The following is a 17,816-nucleotide window of genomic DNA, read 5'->3' on the forward strand; positions in this document are numbered from 1 at the left end:
GTCCCCTGGGCGCTGATGAAGAAGAAGAAAGCACTGAGAGAGCCATGAGCAAAGGACCTCCGAGCTGCCCGACCACCGAGTGGAGTAGGCAGAGCAGAAACCATGGCAGCCTGAGTCAAAGCCAGTCAGAGGTGGCTCCTAACACAACTTGCCCACACAGGAAGGTTTACTTCCTGATGAAGAATCACTGTCCAAACCCGTGTCAAGCTAACCTCTGGGTTCCTGCCTGTCCCTCAGTGGCCGTCCCCTTCTCATGCAAGGAGACTCCCGGGTATCTTCAAGTCACTTATTTTCTCTCCTAGTCATCTCTCTGCCCTTGCACCAAAAGGTAAAAATGTCAGTGGATTAAAACTAACATCTCTCTCTAGTTCTGTTTTGGTACCAATTTTACTTATCATTTGAGGTATCTGGACCTCTCCAGAAGATCTGCATGATGCTGAGGAAGTTCTCTGAAACAGGGGCTCTGGGCAAGGTAGGCGGCGATGCCTGGGTCTCCTCTCCTGTGCTGAAGGAGCGAGCAAGCCTGTGTCCAGTCTGTGGCCAGCCCCAGGGGGAGATGACACGGTGTGTGACCACAAAAACTGCAGGGAGCAAGATGAAAGTCGGAAGGAGTCTTGTCTCACGAACATCAGACACCAGTGGATAGACCAGTCCCTTCTCGGTGGGGAGGAAACACCCCCGGTTTTCCTCAGGCCACTGTCTCTATCATGCTTCCATCGTCGTCCTGCAAGTCTCCTGGAGGCAGAAACTGGGGGCTCGTTGCTCCCTCCCATTCAAGTGGACACTGCGGTTCTTGTGACGTGAAAGAGTGGAGGCCGGGTCGGGGAAGCTGCGAAAGTTCTCGAAGGAGCCCAAGAGGCCAAAAGAGGCACGTGAGGCCCAGAAACAAGAGCAGCATGCTCTGGGCTGGGAGGACTGGCCAGGCCCTCAGGAGGGCCTCAGGGGCCACCGGCCAGGACAGACTCTCTCTGCTCAGGCACTGGCCACCTTCCTTCCCTCTGGAGCAGCTGGCGGGGCTGGAGCTGGGGCGGGAGTGTGTGTGTGTGTTGTCAGTCCGACGCAAAGGAGGCGATGCAGAGACCACAGCAGGCTGGGGGGCGACTCGCTCCCCCACTAGCTGGGCTCCACGAATAAATAACGGGCATTAAATAAAGGGGTGGAGGGCGGCAGAGGCATGTCCACTGGGGTCTCGGCCCCACGCACACGCACACACACGCACATGCACACAGGTGGTGGACGGGGAAGAGCGAAGGGGGCCTGGGCCACCCCGAAGTCTGTGGGCCGCTGAGGAGGGCTTCACTCGTGGTCCAGCACGGCCGTGGGGTGCAGGGCGGCGGCGGCCATCGAGGGGTGTGCGGTAGAGGGTGGAGGCCGTTGAGGACTCTGACACCTGTGGAGGGAAAAGAACATGAATAAGGTACCAGGGCTAAGTGGGGACTCGGCTCCTCTCTGCTTCTTTTTTGACATTTGGGCCATATCCGGCAGCGCTCAGGGGTTACTCCTGGCTGTGCTCAGTAGTCACTCCTGGCATGTTGGGATGTTGGGAATCGAACCCGGGTCCATCTCAGGTTAGCCACATGCAAGGCAAATGCATGTTGTGCTATCACCCCAGCCCCATGCCCGAGTCCTTTCTCTCCCCAAAACAACTCAGTTCGGCCTTCATTGAATGGTAGTTCCCCAGACACCCCATCCCTCCGGCCCTGGGGGACTGACCAGGATCTCGACTTCCGCACTTTGGATGTGGAAGGCCTTTCCAGAAAGCTGTCCAGCCGCATGAGCCTCTCCATGTGCAGGGCGCGGGGGTCTTGATCTTGGTCGTGGGAGAATTCCATTTCAAAGACAGCGGGAGGGGACACGTCCAACTCCAGGAACATGATGTTTTCAGCCTGTGGTGGGGATGTCACATCAGGCAGGGCAGTGGCCCCAAGAACCCTGACTTCTGGTGTCCCAGAAGCACGAGGGCAGCAAAAGAGAAGGAAGTGGGGAGACAAAGCAGGGCCCTCCCGCCCCTCTGTCCCAGTCTCAGTCTCTTACCCGATACCTGGGGTGTGACCCCATGGCCATGGCAACCCGTGCATACTGGCTGATGGGCCGCTTGTAGCCTACAGCTGAGGTCGGCCGCTTCTTCATCTGGTTGTTGTTGCTGCGGGGAAGAAGCCACAGGAGCATGGAATTACACACACACAGGCCTTGACACACACACATATTCGTGCGTACACACACACACACACACACACACACACACACACACACACACACACGAGAAAAGTGAAATCTTGAGTACTTTAACTACTCAGGGGACCAGGAGACCCTGCTCAGTGCCTGTTCTGGAATGTTCTCCTTGTGCTAATAAAACTAATTCAGGATAACATACGGAGACACATAGTTCTCCATTCTGATCTTTTTCCATGCCACCTCCTAGTAAAAATGGTGGATAGTGGGGCTGAGTGATAGCACAGTGGCAGGGCATTTGCCTTGCACGTAGCTGATTCAGGATGGATGTTGTTTTGAATCCCGGCTTTCTATATGGCCCCTGAGTAACCCCTGAGTGCCACTGGGTGTGCCCCAAAAGCCAAAAAAAAAAAAAAAAAAATTTGGTGGACAGAGGGGCTGAAATGAAGAAAGGAAACCCGATTTCATTTCAGCTTTCGGATTTTCATACACTGACTTTACATATTACACAACGTCACTGGTGAGTAGCTTGCTCAGTGTCCTTCATAGGAGAGAGCACAAAGCAAAGTAGAAAAACAGGCTTAATCTTCGGTTACAGGGCTGGAGCAATAGTGTCTTGCACATGGTCAACTTGGGTTCAATACTTGGCATCCCTTATGGTCCCGAAACCTACCAGGAATGATTCCTAAGTGCAGAGCCAAGAGTAACCCCCAAGCATCGTAGGGTATGACCCCTCCCCAAAAGAAAAGAGCAGAGGGGTAGTACAGTGAATAGACCCAGTCAAACCAGGTTCAATCCTCAGCATCCCATATGATCCCCTGAGCACCACCAGGTGGGATTCTTGAGTTCAGAGCCAGAAGTGATCTCTGAGCACCACTGGGTTGTCCTCAAAACCCGAAGAAAAAAATTCCACCCTATCCCCCTCATAAAACCATCTTCTGTTATCAAGGAGAAACATCAAGGGCATATTTGGGAATATTCCTACTGGTAACTATTTTAAAGACATCTGGATTCCCGAATATTACCAAGTGTGACCCCCCCACCCCCCGCAAGAGCATTTCACATTTGCTGCTATCTGAACGCATTACAAAGTGTTAGCCTCTGGGGTCAGAGAGAGAGAGAGTACAGCAGGTAGGGCATTTGCCTTGTATGTAGCTGACCCTACAGAGTAGAGATGATCACCTGTACCCTGCTAGGAATGATCTCTGAGCACAAACCAGGAGTAATCACAAAACAAAACAAACGAGACAACAAAGATGGGCCGGAGAGACAGCATGGAGGTAGGGCATTAGCCTTGCATGCAGAAGGATGGCAGTTTGAATCCCAGCGTCCCATATAGTTCCCTGAGCCTACCAGGAGCCTGGAGCAACCCTGAACGCTGCTGGTCACCCAAAAACAAAAAAACAAAACAAAACAAACAACAAAGACAAAGTACTAGCCATCAAGACAGCATGGAACAAGTATAAGTATAGTAATACCAATCAATGCAAAAGAATTGAGAGTCTAGAAATAAATTTATGTATCTATGGAGCTGGTTGAATAGTAAAGCAGGTAAGCAGCTTGTTTTACATAGGGCCAACCTGGATTCGGTCCTTTTACCACATATGGTCCCCCCAAGCCAACTGTAAAAAAAACAAACAAGCAACCAAAAGGAGGCTGGAATACATGCTTGGCATAGAGGCTGCAGAGTTCATTGCATGGATTCCCAAGCATCACTGTGGGCAAGAAATACCTGGATAGGGGCCGGGCGGTGGCGCTAGAGGTAAGGTGCCTGCCTTGCCTGCGCTAGCCTTGGACGGTGTTGGGGAACTGACTTGTTTGGGACATTTTGCTGTTCTCTCTGCCATAGCCCAGCTTTTCACCTAAAAGCAATATGCAGTCTTGCTGTAAATTTTTGAGCTAAGAGAAAAGAATGTACAGCTACAGGACATAATTTAGCTCTTAGCCCGGAGGAGAGTAAAAACTGCCTGGTACAGTTATCAGAAACTAGGCCCCATTCCTTAAGACCACATTCCGGAGTAATTTAGGCTGTTATCAATAAGTATATGCTATATTGTCTGTTCAAGATCACTTAGGCAAGCACATATTGCACCATTTCCTGATAGTCAAGCAATTAGGAATGCAGCTAGTAGGACACTAGAAGTTTCCATTGAAACAGCACGTTCAGCATAGCTTGAAGGTCATCCAGCCCCTAGCCCACTGCCCACTTCCTTATGAGCCTTCGCGCCAAAAGTATGATTGACATCACCTTTGTACTGCCCCTTTTCTCCTTCACTATTTAAGAAGGAACTGTAGCCAATAAAGACACCCTTGAACAGTGAGACGCTGCCTTGGGTCTTTATTATTAACCTCTCTCAGATTTTTTACAGTGTGGTTGTGCTTCTACTCAGCAAAATAGAAGTGCGGTCGTCTGAGAAGCCTTCCCAGCTAATTCCTGCTGGCCGGGCCCCCCTGGGGGGCTTCTGGACCCTGCATTTTGGCGCCCAACGCTGGGCTCGAAGATCACCGCCACACTCCGAACGACTACAGGTCGGCGAGTCTAGAGCTCCTTCGTAAATCGCGGAAATTACCTCATCAGGGTAAGCGTTGAAACGAGTTAGCCTTAATCAAATATTTAAACTGCAGTTTTTCCAGTCGTTCCGATCGCCGCCCCTGATTGGCTTTTGGGGCTTAACCCATAGGATACGCTACCATGGGTAATTCTTTGAGTACTGAACTTAAATTCATTAAATATATACAGTCTGAGTTGAAAGCCAGACATATAGAGGTTACCAAAAAAGATATTTGTAATTTTTTAATATTTGTTCATGATGTTTGCCAAAAATCTAGTGTTCCTGGGCTCCCTCTCGCTCTAACTCTGTCTCTCAGTTTCCTTCCTCTTCTGACCCTTCATCTTTACTTCTGCCGCTGCACCCTCTGTGCAAAATCCTAAACAGCCCTTCACTTCCCTAGCTTCAGCTCCGTCCCTGTTCCACCAACTCCCCTCCTTAACCAGCAATTGCAACAATACAAAGCCTTTAATTGGAAAAGCCTCACAGCTGTTTCAAGCCGTGTGACCCCAGCCCCTTACACGCTCTCCTGCTTGAAATCTATTGGGGGCGGCGCTGTCTCCCCCGCTGAAAAGCTGAACTCTTGCAAAGTTAACTTTTTTCTTCTCCCATAAAATCTTTCCTTCCAGCAAGCAAGCACAGATTCTAATCTCTGAGCTCATCGCTGGCTTCACCTTAAAGGGACAGCGCCCATTTTCCAAATCCCAGCTTAAACCCGGTTCCACACGCGGCAACAAACTTTTGCTAACCCCCCCCCCCCCCCCCCCCCCCCGCCATCCTGGCCATGCGCCGCTTCAGCAATTTTAGCAAGCAGGGCGAAAACCTCCCTTACAATACAAATGCCTATCTTCCCTCAGGCTTTTATAATTGTCTCTCTGGTGCTACAACTGTTCCTTTTTCCTGAGTTGGGATGCCTAAGTTGAAATGTTTTTCTAAATATAAAGGCCACAGTTGGTAAAATTAAAAAGTCTTAAATGTGTTACAAAATGTCATAATAAGGTTTAACCTACGCAAAGGTGACGTACCTGTTTTTTAAAACTAAGTTTCTATGTAGCTAATAATATGCAAAAAAAAAAAAAAAAAAAAAAAAGGCCCGCCGTTTTTTTTTTTTTTTTTCTCTCTTCCCTGCGCTGTAAGCTCGGCCTCTAAGCTTTTAAAGGCGCAGTGTACATTTTCCAAACCCTAGCTTGTCAGCAGCTCTGTACCTGAGTCACTCTCCAAAGTCTGTGTCACAGCAACAGGAAAATAACAGCAAGAAACACCCTTGTTCATGCCTCTCAAAAAATTTTAAAGCAAGGTCATAATTCTGTTACTTGTAATAACAAATTATCAGTAAACAAAAAACCTTTTCGTGCTTTAAAACTTAAACAAACACACAAATATTAAAATTTAAGTCTTTTTTAAAATTATTTTTAATCTTAAAAGTATATGAAGTTTGTAAAATAGTTTCATGTCATGGGCATTTTTTAATAGTTTAAGCTCCTTAATCTGCGTTTAAATAACATTTTGTAACATTTTTAACTTTGTTTTTTGAAGAATAATTTGTAAATATAACACAGGTGTCTTTCTTACCTCTGCATTGGGAAGAAAAGCAAAACTCCTTTGTTAAAATTACTGCACATGTTTAGAAAGTTAATTTTTTAAAAACTAAAATAATACAAGTGAGCAAAATAAGTTGGTCAGCTTTCCTTAACAATAATGTGTAAACATTCCAAAACTCTAAGCTAAGCCTAAGCTCTTTTGAATGCATATAAATATAGCAAAATAGCATTGCCATTTGAAAAACTTAAACCAAATAATCTGAACCTTAAAAGTGGTTAGGCAGTTCAAACAGTGGCATAAAAGCCATTTCAAAAAAAAAAAAAAAAAAACAAAAACAAAAAAAAACAATATAATAACTAGTTAAATAAATTTGTTCATAAATTATTGTTCATAAACTTAAACCTTAAGTAGCTTTATTTCTTTTTCTTAATTTCAAGCTTAATTTTAAAACTCAAAGGTAAGTACAAATAATTTTGCATTTTTCCAAGTTTAATCTTAAGTTGTCTCTGTTCATGTTGTGGTTAGCCCTTTTTAAAATAATATTGTTAATTAGTATCATAAAAAGTAACTAAATTTTATAAGCAAATTAACAAGTATTAAAAATAATTTTTGGTCTTAAGCTCTAGGTGTGTAAATGCATCAAATGTCTTTAACTATATTTTATATGTCTAAACATTTTGTCAATTTTGGTATCTAATATTTTTTACAAATTATTCACTTTAAGTCTTCAAAGTAAAAACAGTTGTTTTTTAAAGTCAGTTTTTTATACCTTTAATATCATAGTTCATACTCTTGTGTTTAATCATAAAAATTTTAACACTTTATTACAGCTGTCTTACTATTCTACTGTAAAACCAATTTATAACAAACCTGTTCCTTTACAGCAAATGATATCATACTTCAGAGTGCAGACTCCTTCTACAGTGCTCACTAAGCAATTTACTTAACAAAATTTTAACTGCTAACATTTTACTTTATGTTTTCAACTTTAAATTACAATTGTTTTAAAAATGTTTTGTGTTAAAGCTAAACCTTAAAATTTATTTTCAGCAGTTCCACTCCAGCTACGTTAACAATTTTTTTACAAACATGCCGGCTAAATATTTAAAAGCGCTTGTCAATTTTTCCAATGCAAATTTTGAATAAGTCCTCTTGTCTGTTCATGTGTGTGTGTTATGCGTGAAAGTGGCCACAATGTTGTGTTTCGTGTTTGTTCTGTCTGTCTATTTGTTATTTTTGCATTTCATATAAATACAATTTTTAAAGCCTTATCCATTTTTAAAATTTCAATTAATTTTTTACCTGGCTTAGTCTCGTCATCTAAAACTGTGAAATCCTGCCAAAAATCCTGTGCTCAGCTAGCTTTGTTCTATCAGCATGGCAAAAAAGGTAGGGGATGGTAAACCCCAAAAATTTCTCAAATGGCCATCAGGAATAACTTTTTCCTGGAGAATTTCTGGACTTTGCAATCCCCAGTTTTTCTGCTGTGTGTAGTTAAGGCCAATACTATAAGGCCAAATGTGGCTAGAAAAAGAAGCATCTAGCTTTAAAATAATAACTAAGAAGTTTAAAAAAAAAAATCATTTAAGTTCAGTTTAAAGGCTTTTGAACAATTGGCTATCATTAATTATAAGATTTTTTAAAAGTGCTAAAGTCTGGCAAAAGTCAGAAGGCATTTCTGTGGCATTCAAAAATAATCATTTTACCTCCTGCCAAGTTGTTTTCTTATAGACCTCCTACAGCTTCCTGCAGTCCTATCTCATTCACTTCAAAAAGCCTGCCACCCCACCTGCTAGCTGCCATTACTGCGAACCTGTTTCTAACTGACTCTGCCTAAAGAAAATGCTGAAATTGGTACTCTGCCTGGCTGTCCTTGATGCCCACTGCCACCAACCACCCCCTTCGCACCAAGGCTTCATTAATTTGTTTGCTCCACTTCACTCCCTTGCAAGACGATGGCAACACCTCTGGTTCCTTCCCTTCCCCTTTTATGGTGCCGCATACATAGCCAAACCCCTCCCACGCATCCCCTAACCCATCCTGGAAGTAGCCCTTTGTGCCCTCACCATGGGTGCTAAGGAAGAGTGAGCCACCCCCAATCAATTTTGCCACAACCTGGCCCATTCACCCATTCCCCAGAACACACTGGCTATGTCAGCTCAACCTCTCCCATGCCCTGAGCTCTTCAGGACTCTGCCTGCTTCCCCACCCTTCCAGCCCACGCGGTCTTCCGGACCCCCCTCCTCTTCTCAGCTCATCCTTGTCATGATCAACGCTTCCGCCCTCCGTCCAGACGCAGACGCCTTCGGTACCTGCTATTCACCCACCTCGAACCTCATCCTGCAGATGGTCAACGCCTCCACCATCACTGACCCTGCCTATCTGCTATTCATCTCAACCGCCCTTCTGCTTTGGTAACCCCCTGCCTGTCTCTAACCCCTTCGCTCTGCGATCCAGCCCCAAGCCTCACTTCAGCATCACCTTGTAACAGGTGGTAAAACTTGAACTTTGCCTTTTGGTACCCAATATAATTCCCCCTATTGAAAATTGTAATCAAATTCTTGTCATTAATTCCTCCTTTCAGTTCATAATTGCCCCCAATTTAACGTTTCTTGCCTGTTTCACTGGTTTATCTCCCCCATTGTTTCACATTTGTTTTTTCAGTCCTAAAACTACTGTGTTTTCATTGTTTTAATGCCTAACTTACCTGTCAAACCTGCTCTCACCCTAGCCTTAATCATAGGCCTGGGTGCTACCGCTGTAAGCACAATAATTTATTCATTGGTTCATACTCTAAAATCTGTCAATGCCTTAAGTATAACTGTTGTTAATAATGTTTACAAACTTAAACTAAGTTTACAACACTTAAAGCACATTGTTAAATCCCTAGCAAAGATAGTGCAGCAAAACCACCATGCTTTAATTTGGTTTCCTTTTTTTGAAGAAAGGGGGAATCTGTGTAGCCCTTAAGGAACAATGTTGTATTTTTAAAGACAAAACAGGTTTAGTTAGAGATAGCGTTCAACATATTGGTGATGGTATAAAAGATTTTCAAAAACATTTCGATGAAGAACAAGGTTGGTACCAGGATTGGTTTTTCTCTTCCCCTTGGTTCCACACAATCTTGTCCACTATTTTGGGCCCTCTTATTAGCCTCATGCTGCTCTTTTCTCTTGGCCCATGGATTTTCCGCAAAATTACTGCCTTTATTAATAACCAGGTAGATGAAAAGGCAAAAACCTCTATTCAGGTTAACTACCAGCGTCTAACCCCGCGTGACTCCTGTGAAAACTTGGCTTTAGTCACCAAGCCGCCTTTCCAGCCACTAGTTTCCAGGAGATAGAGCGCATAGCTAACAGACGGAGCTCGCTCCGGCACTTGTGCTCTCGGCTGTGGAGACACCTACGACGGGATTAGCAAGGTCCCAGTTAGGGCACGGCCCTAAAAGGCTACAACGCATAATTCGGATCTCTGCGCGCACCCACGGCGCTTGTAGCCACCTGTTAAATGCGGCTTTGGCCGTGTCCGACCTGGTCAAACCTTGTATGCCTAAGACACGGTTCTTCCACCCGCTCACGACTTTCCTTCTTTTATTAGAAGAGAAAGGGGGAGATGTTGGGGACTGACTTGTTTGAGGACATTTTGCTGTTCTCTCTGCCATAGCCCAGCTTTTCACCTAAAAGCAATATGCAGTCTTGCTGTAAATTTTTGAGCTAAGAGAAAAGAATGTACAGCTACAGGACATAATTTAGCTCTTAGCCCGGAGGAGAGTAAAAACTGCCTGGTACAGTTATCAGAAACTAGGCCCCATTCCTTAAGACCACATTCCGGAGTAATTTAGGCTGTTATCAATAAGTATATGCTATATTGTCTGTTCAAGATCACTTAGGCAAGCACATATTGCACCATTTCCTGATAGTCAAGCAATTAGGAATGCAGCTAGTAGGACACTAGAAGTTTCCATTGAAACAGCACGTTCAGCATAGCTTGAAGGTCATCCAGCCCCTAGCCCACTGCCCACTTCCTTATGAGCCTTCGCGCCAAAAGTATGATTGACATCACCTTTGTACTGCCCCTTTTCTCCTTCACTATTTAAGAAGGAACTGTAGCCAATAAAGACACCCTTGAACAGTGAGACGCTGCCTTGGGTCTTTATTATTAACCTCTCTCAGATTTTTTACAGTGTGGTTGTGCTTCTACTCAGCAAAATAGAAGTGCGGTCGTCTGAGAAGCCTTCCCAGCTAATTCCTGCTGGCCGGGCCCCCCTGGGGGGCTTCAGGACCCTGCAGGACGGACCGCGGTTTGATCCCCCGGTGTCCCATATGGTCCCCCAAGCCAGGAGCGACTTCTGAGCACATAGCCAGGAGTAACCCCTGAGTGTTACCGGGTGTGGCCCAAAAACAAAAAACAAAAAAACAAAAAAAAAAACAAACAAAAAAAGAAATACCTGGATAGAAGGAAGAATGAAAAGTGCGGACATGGCTTCAGGGCTGGGTGCATGTTCTGTATAGGGGTGCTCATGTTTGGTTCCCAGTGCTTCACCACAAATTGGAGGGAGCATAAAAGATGAAAAAAGATAGGGGCCGGGTGGTGGCGCTAAAGGTAAGGTGCCTGCCTTGCCTGTGCTAGCCTTGGACGGACCGCGGTTCGATCCCCCCGGTGTCCCATATGGTCCCCCCAAGCCAGGAGCAACTTCTGAGCACATAGCCAGGAGTAACCCCTGAGCGTTACCGGGTGTGGCCCAAAAACCAAAAAAAAAAAAAAAAGAAAAAAGATAAGAAAGGGCCTGGAGAGAGAGCACAGCGGCATTTGCCTTACAAGCAGCTGATCCAGGACCAAAGGTGGTTGGTTTGAATCCCGGTGTCCCATATGGTCCCCTGTGCCTGCCAGGAGCTATTTCTGAGCAGACAGCCAGGAGTAACCCCTGAGCAACGCTGGGTGTGGCCCAAAAACCAAAAAAAAAAAAAAAAAAAAAAAGATAAGAAAGACAGGAAACAGGACAGTTGATTTTTGCTAAAAGCCATGATATGATTTGGGGGCGGGGGGGGCTGGCAGGTCTAAGGTCCCTCTCACACTGCAGTGCTGAGGTTCACCCACAGAAGGGACTCACACATGACAGCAGATGAGGGTTTTTTTCCTGCTAATCTCGAGCCAGGAGACCGAGAAGGATGCACAAAGCCCAGAGGCAGACAGCAGACAGTGGAGAAGAAATGGGCTGAGTCACAGGCGAGGACAGTCTGTCCTTGAGGGAGAAACTACTGGGAGGGAGAACAGAACGGCCCCTACAGTCTACTGTCTGCAGTGTGGGGGCAAGGAAACACGCCTGCAGCAGAGCTTCCTGGGGTGCTGGCCCCCTGCTGAGGGGTCCCCATTTACCCATTTACACACGAAAACGAACAGGAGGTTCTAACTGCTCAGCTGCAAGGTTGTGGGGGGAGGTAACTGCTGTGCCAGCCAAGCGGTGGGGAAGGTGCAAAATTAAGTCAGATAATGAGGGGTCTGTCTATACCTCTAGTTATAACTATACCATGGCCTCCAGAGGTGTAGACAGGGCAGAGAAGGAGGCCAACGCTCCTAGAAATAAAGACAGTTGGGTCCAATTAGCCAGAGCCTGAGAACCCCAAGTGCTCTGGGTGATGGTGTTTTGGCACTGGAAAGGAAACTAGGGGGGGCGATGCCTGCCTAGAAGGCTGTGGGCCCTGGGAACTGGGCAGGGCTGGCCGAGCAGTGTGAGTTGGCAGGCGGACCCAGTCAGGATGCCAGGGCTATTCTGGGTGGCAGGCAGAAAGCGGGGTATGGGGGAGGGGAGCGTGTCATGGGGACACAAAGGTCCCATCCACTCCCGCTTGCGCCCAGGGCTCTTGGCTGTGGGATCTCGGGGGTTCGAGCCAACAAAGTCAGGCTGAAGCCCAGTGGGAGGCTGATCCCTGCTGAGACCCACCAACCAGAGCCATCTTGAGCCCAGTGGGTCTGGGAACATCATTAAACCCCCAGCGGTTGCCAGCACCCTACAATTAATTCCCCTTGGTCAGAAAAAAAAGCCATCTTCTAGCTCCATAAGTCTCCAACATAGCAGCAGAGATGGACCCTCAGGCTTTGTCCGAAATGTCCGGGCTCAAAACTTGGCCTCTGCTTCCCTCCCTCAGACTTGTGAGGGTGCAGGGAACACTGGGGTCCCATTCTCTCACACACAGGCTTCTGAGTACTCTAGGGACATGCCCCAGAGCCAAGAGGATTCTCGCTGGTCAAATAATTCTATTCATAGCAAGGAAGCACCATCTTCAACCCTGGAGGCAAAACCAAAGTCAACATCTACGGGGGTTTCCCCCCTCAAATCCCCCTCTCAAAGCCTAGATTCTCTCTTGAACAAGTTTCTCTTTCTTTCCCCCATCTCAGATTTCTCTAAATAAAATCATTCACTTTTCTCCCCCAAAGAAACTGAAATCTAAGCTCCATGAGATGAAGCCCTGGGTTCCATTCCCAGTGCCACAGGGTCCCCAGGAAACCCCTTCTCCCCCAATTCCACTCAGGCATCTGTGGATACCACCAGGCATGACACCACCCCCCCCACCCCAAACTAAAACAAGACAAAAATCAAGATCTAGGACTAAACACCCACCGCCTGGTCCTTTGGTTTTTCCAGGCCTCACTGAGACTCTGGTTTACTGGGGTGACTGCCATCTCTAGCATCTCGGCTGCCAGGGCTGGCCCACAGCCTCCCACCCAGGATTTCATTTCAGCCTCACTCAGTCCTGCACTTGCCAGGTGAAGAAACTTGGAGAGAGGGAAGTTCAAATCTCAGGGGGGACACAGGAAGTGGCAGAGCAAAGTAGCAAGAATGTACACATTCTCCATCTGGAGCCCAGTTTGGGGCCCAGATGTTGCTCTGTGGAAGAACATCTGCTTCCAAAGTCTGAGGCCCTGGGTTTGGTCTCAGCACCCCTCAAAACCAGAAGCTTCATAAAACAAAGTCCTGTTTCCTATGGCACCAGGGTGCTAAGGAAAAGAACCTTGATGACTTTGGTTAGACAGATCAAAGCGAGAGAGTGACAAGAGGCTTGTGAGGGATCGGACTGATGGTACAGTGGCTTTGCCTTGCATGCGGCTGACCCAGGACAGATAGCAGATGGATGGATCCCCCCCATGTCCCATATGGTACCCCAAGCCAGGGACAACTTTTGAGCTCAGAGCCAGGAGTAACCCCTGAGCGTCACCAGATATGCCCCCCCCCAAAAAAAAAAGAGACTTGTGAATGGTTAACCATGGACCCCAGACATGGTCAGATACACAATTCAGCACACAATTACATAGAAAAACAGTGGACTGGAGCTGAAGTTTTAGCACAGTGGTAGGGCATTTGCCTTACATGTGGCCATCCAGGATGGACCCAGATTCGATCCTCAGCATCCCATATTGTCCCTTGAGCCTGCCAGGACCGATTCCTGAGCACAAAGCCAGAAGTAACCCCTGAGCGCCACTGGGTGTGGCCCCCCCCCCCAAAAAAAAGAAACACAGGGGGTAATTTTGAGGGAGGAGGTAGGAGACACAAACCCAGAAGTATTCAGGGTTTATTCTTGGCTCTGAACTCAGGAAACACTCTAGACAGGCTCAGGGGGGCCATATGAGACACCAGAGATCAATCCTGGGTTGGCTGCATGCAAGGCAAGTGCCCTACCCACTTTACTCTTGCTTCAGCCCAAAAAAAATGGTCTTATCAGAAAAAACAAAAAGTAGGGGCTGGAGAGATAGCATGGAGGTAAGGCGTTTGCCTTTCATGCAAGAGGTCATCGGTTCGAATCCCAGCGTCCCATATGGTCCCCCGTGCCTGCCAGGAGCAATTTCTGAGCATGGAGCCAGGAGTAACCCTGAGCACTGCCGGGTGTGACCCAAAAACCACAAAAAAAAAAAAAAAAAAAAAAAGAAAAAACAAAAAGTAAAAAGTTCACTTGAGGGGCTGGAGCAGTGGCACAGCGGTAGGGCATTTGCCTTGCATGCGCTAACCTAGGACGGACCGTGGTTTGATCCCCCGGTGTCCCATATGATCTCCCAAGCCAGGAGCGATTTCTGAGCATATAGCCAGGAGTAACCCCTGGGTGTCACCGGGTATGGCTCAAAAGAGAAAAAAAAGTCACTAAACTATAGTTCCTGATGGTGGAAGGCATCTTACCTGTAGCCCAGAGCCAGCAAAAAGACAAGAAAAAAGAAAAAGGGACAAATTTCCAAAAGGAGCTGACAGGCCTGTTTCCACCCTGGCCTAACAATAAACCTTTGTTCTAGAGAGGCTGGGTGGCCAAAGAAGAGTGTGTGGAGGGTGGAGCTGGTAGCTAGAACAGGAGGGGAATAGTTGTTCCAACCAGAGCTCACTAGACCGACAGTGTGACTGGTGGGAAATTCTCTCAACAGCGCTCGCCCACCGCTGCCTCCAGTGTTCTTCTCATCCCCATGAGACCATGGACCAAAGAAATGGATTCCACAATGGAATCAAACCCAGTAACAATGCCTCGATGAGCTGTGGGCAGCGAGCATTCTTCAGCCTTGATTAAATTAGAGTGGGACTGACTCAATGCTGAGTCAAAGCAGGGTTTTGAATCAGGAACTCCAGGGATTTTGTTTTCTGGAAGGGGTCACACCTGGCTGTGCTCAGGGGTCATTTGTAAGTGGTGCTCAGCTGAACTGATTGTGGTGCTGGGATCAAACCTGGATTAGCCAAGTGTAAAGCAAGCACCTTATTCACTACCTATACAGCTCTCTGACCCATCTTCTATTCAATCTTTACTTCTCAAGTAAAGTAGTTTATATTAAAAGAAATTCATGGGGGCCCGGAGAGATAGCACAGTGGCGTTTGCCTTGCAAGCAGCGATCCAGGACCAAAGGTGGTTGTTCGAATCCCGGTGCCCAATGGTCCCCCCGTGCCTGCCAGAGCTATTTCTGAGCAGACAGCCAGGAGTAACCCCTGAGCACCGCTGGGTGTGACCCAAAAACCAAAAAAAAAAAAAAAAAAAAAAAAGAAATTAATGGGGCTGGAGCGACAATACAGCAGGTAGGGTATTTGCCTTCTATGCAGCTGACCCAGGCTCAATCCCCTAGCATCTCTGATCTGCCAGGAGTGATTTCTGAGTGCATAGTCAGGAGTAAGCCCTGAGCACTGCTGATGTGACCCAGAACCAAATAATAATAATAATAATAATAATAATAAAAGATTGGGGCCAAAGAGATAGCACAGCAGTAGGGCGTTTGCCTTGCCACACAGCCAACCCAGGACAGATCCAGATTTGATCTCTGGCATCCCATATAGTCCTCTGAGCCTGCCAGGAGTGATTTCTGAGCACAGAGGCAGGAGGAACCCCTGAACACTGTCAAGTGTGACCCCCTCCCCCCAAAAAAAACACAGGGGCCAGAGAGATAGCACAGTGGTAGGGCTTTTGCCTTGCGCACAGCCAACCCAGGATGGATGGTGGTTCAAATCCTGGTATCCCATATGGTCCCCTGAGCCTGCCAGGAGTGATTTCTGAGTACAGAGCCAGGAGTAACCCGAGTGCCGCCAGGTATGACCCCCCCCCAAAAAAACACCCCAAACAAAAATAAACAAAATAAAAAATATTAGAAGTCCCTGGGCCCCGAGAGATAGCACAGCGGCGTTTGCCTTGCAAGCAGCCGATCCAGGACCAAAGGTGGTTGGTTCGAATCCCGGTGTCCCATATGGTCCCCCCCTGCCTGCCAGGAGCTATTTCTGAGCAGACAGCCAGGAGTAACCCCTGAGCACCGCCGGGTGTGACCCAAAAACAAAAACAAACAAACAAAAAAAGAAGTCCAATGAGCTATCCATTGTGCTACATAGCCATCTAATAAAAGATATTAATTAGAGAAGAGTAAGAGAGAGATGGACATAGGTGTTCAAGAGAGATCTCAAGGGAAAAAAAGAGAGTACAACAGGGCCTGAGAGATACAATGGAGGTAAGGTGTTTGCCCTGCATGCAGAAGGACGGTGGTTCAAATCCCGGTATCCCATATGATCCCCTGAGCTTGTCAGGAGCAATTTCTGAGCTTGCTGCCAGGTGTGACCCATAAACAAAACAAAACAAACAAACAAAAAAAGAGAGTACAACAGGTAGGGAACTAGCCTGGCAGATAGCTGATCCAGGTTCAATTCCATGCACCCCAACTAATCTTCTGAATATTGCCAGGGATGATCCCTAAATACGGAGCCAGGAGTAAGCCCTGTGCAAAACAAAACTAAACCAACACACAAAAAGAATAAGACTTCTGGTGGTGGGGGAAAAAAAAAAGAAAAGACTTCTCCAGATGAGGAAAAGAGCCTTTCTATATAATCTTAACCACCAACTGCTACTTAAAGAAAAGCAATGAGGGGACAGAGTTGGGAAGATGGCTCACAAGACTGATGCCTTCTCTGCACGCAGGTAACTGAGTTTGGTCTCCAAGCTTCATCAGGAGAGATGGCCTACGCATCTCATGTTTTTCTCCCCCCCAAAATGGCAAACTTTTACTATGCTAAGCCTCCCAAGTAGGGGAATTTCTTTCTCTACTGCTTCCAATAAGCTTTTCTGTTGCTAAGAAAAAGAATTACAATAGTGACTCAGGATTACTACTAGTTCTATAGAGTTGATCCCTGGCATTTATTACGAGGTCCTTCTGAAGTCATTTGTTTGCAGGATTTCCTTCCTCCCTCCCCAGGGATTAAACCCAAGGTTTTACACATGTGAACCAAGGGTGGGCAGGCGGAGGGGTCACATTCCCACTGCTACTGGGAGTTTCTGCTTAGAGAAACCTTTAATCACTGTTTATATCATTGACATTTGATACTCACAGAATGCCATAATCATCTTAATACCTTTTATCCTTGGTGGATATCTAAAAATATAGGCTCTACTAGACAATATTCTGTAGAAAATAGCATGGTTAAATTGTGAATAATACAATCCTGTTTGTTTTGGGCCATACTTGGTATTGGGGGGGGGGAGGGTTGAGTGTTGCCTCCAGTGGTCTTTAGGGGACCATCAGTGCTGAGGATTAGAATCTGGCTTCCAATGGGGTGACCCTCAGTCCTTTTGAGCAATTTCCCCCAATCTGAATACACATACGTACATATACGTGTGGGCATGAAGGCATTTGTTTTTTCGGTATTTTATTTTATTATGCTATTACTTTTTAAAATTAATATTTCTAATTATTAATTAATTTGGGGCCTCACCCTGTGATGTTGAGGGTCTATTCCTAGCTCTTCACTCAGGAATTACTCCTGACGGTGCTCAGGGGACCCTATTAGATACTGGGAATCAAACTTGGGCCAGTCAATATGTTTCTCTGTTATTTATTTATTATTTATTTTAATTGCTCCTGCGGACCATATGGGATGCCTGGGGATCAAACCCAGGTCCATCCTGGGTCAGTCCATGCAAGGCAAATGACCTAATGCTGCACCATTGCTCTGGCCTCATTTCTCTGTATTTTATTTTATTTTTTAATTAAAAAAATTTTTTTTTGGTTTTTGGGTCACACCCATTGATGCTCAGGGGTTACTCCTGGCTATGAGCT

General features: G+C 46.5%; 1 protein-coding gene across 1 annotated transcript in view; it reads right to left on the reverse strand.

Moving 5' to 3' along the window:
* Positions 1–955: 955 nt before the first annotated feature.
* Positions 956–17,816, reverse strand: part of KIF3C (kinesin family member 3C) — a 58,600-nt gene continuing 41,739 nt past the window's right edge. Inside the window, 3 exon segments of the mRNA XM_049784470.1 lie at positions 956–1,390; positions 1,714–1,886; positions 2,035–2,143. Of these exon segments, the coding sequence (XP_049640427.1) occupies positions 1,297–1,390; positions 1,714–1,886; positions 2,035–2,143 (376 nt within the window). The 3' untranslated portion in view covers positions 956–1,296.

The sequence above is a fragment of the Suncus etruscus genome, chromosome 12 (genome assembly GCF_024139225.1).
Source record: "Suncus etruscus isolate mSunEtr1 chromosome 12, mSunEtr1.pri.cur, whole genome shotgun sequence".
NCBI lineage: Eukaryota > Metazoa > Chordata > Mammalia > Eulipotyphla > Soricidae > Suncus > Suncus etruscus.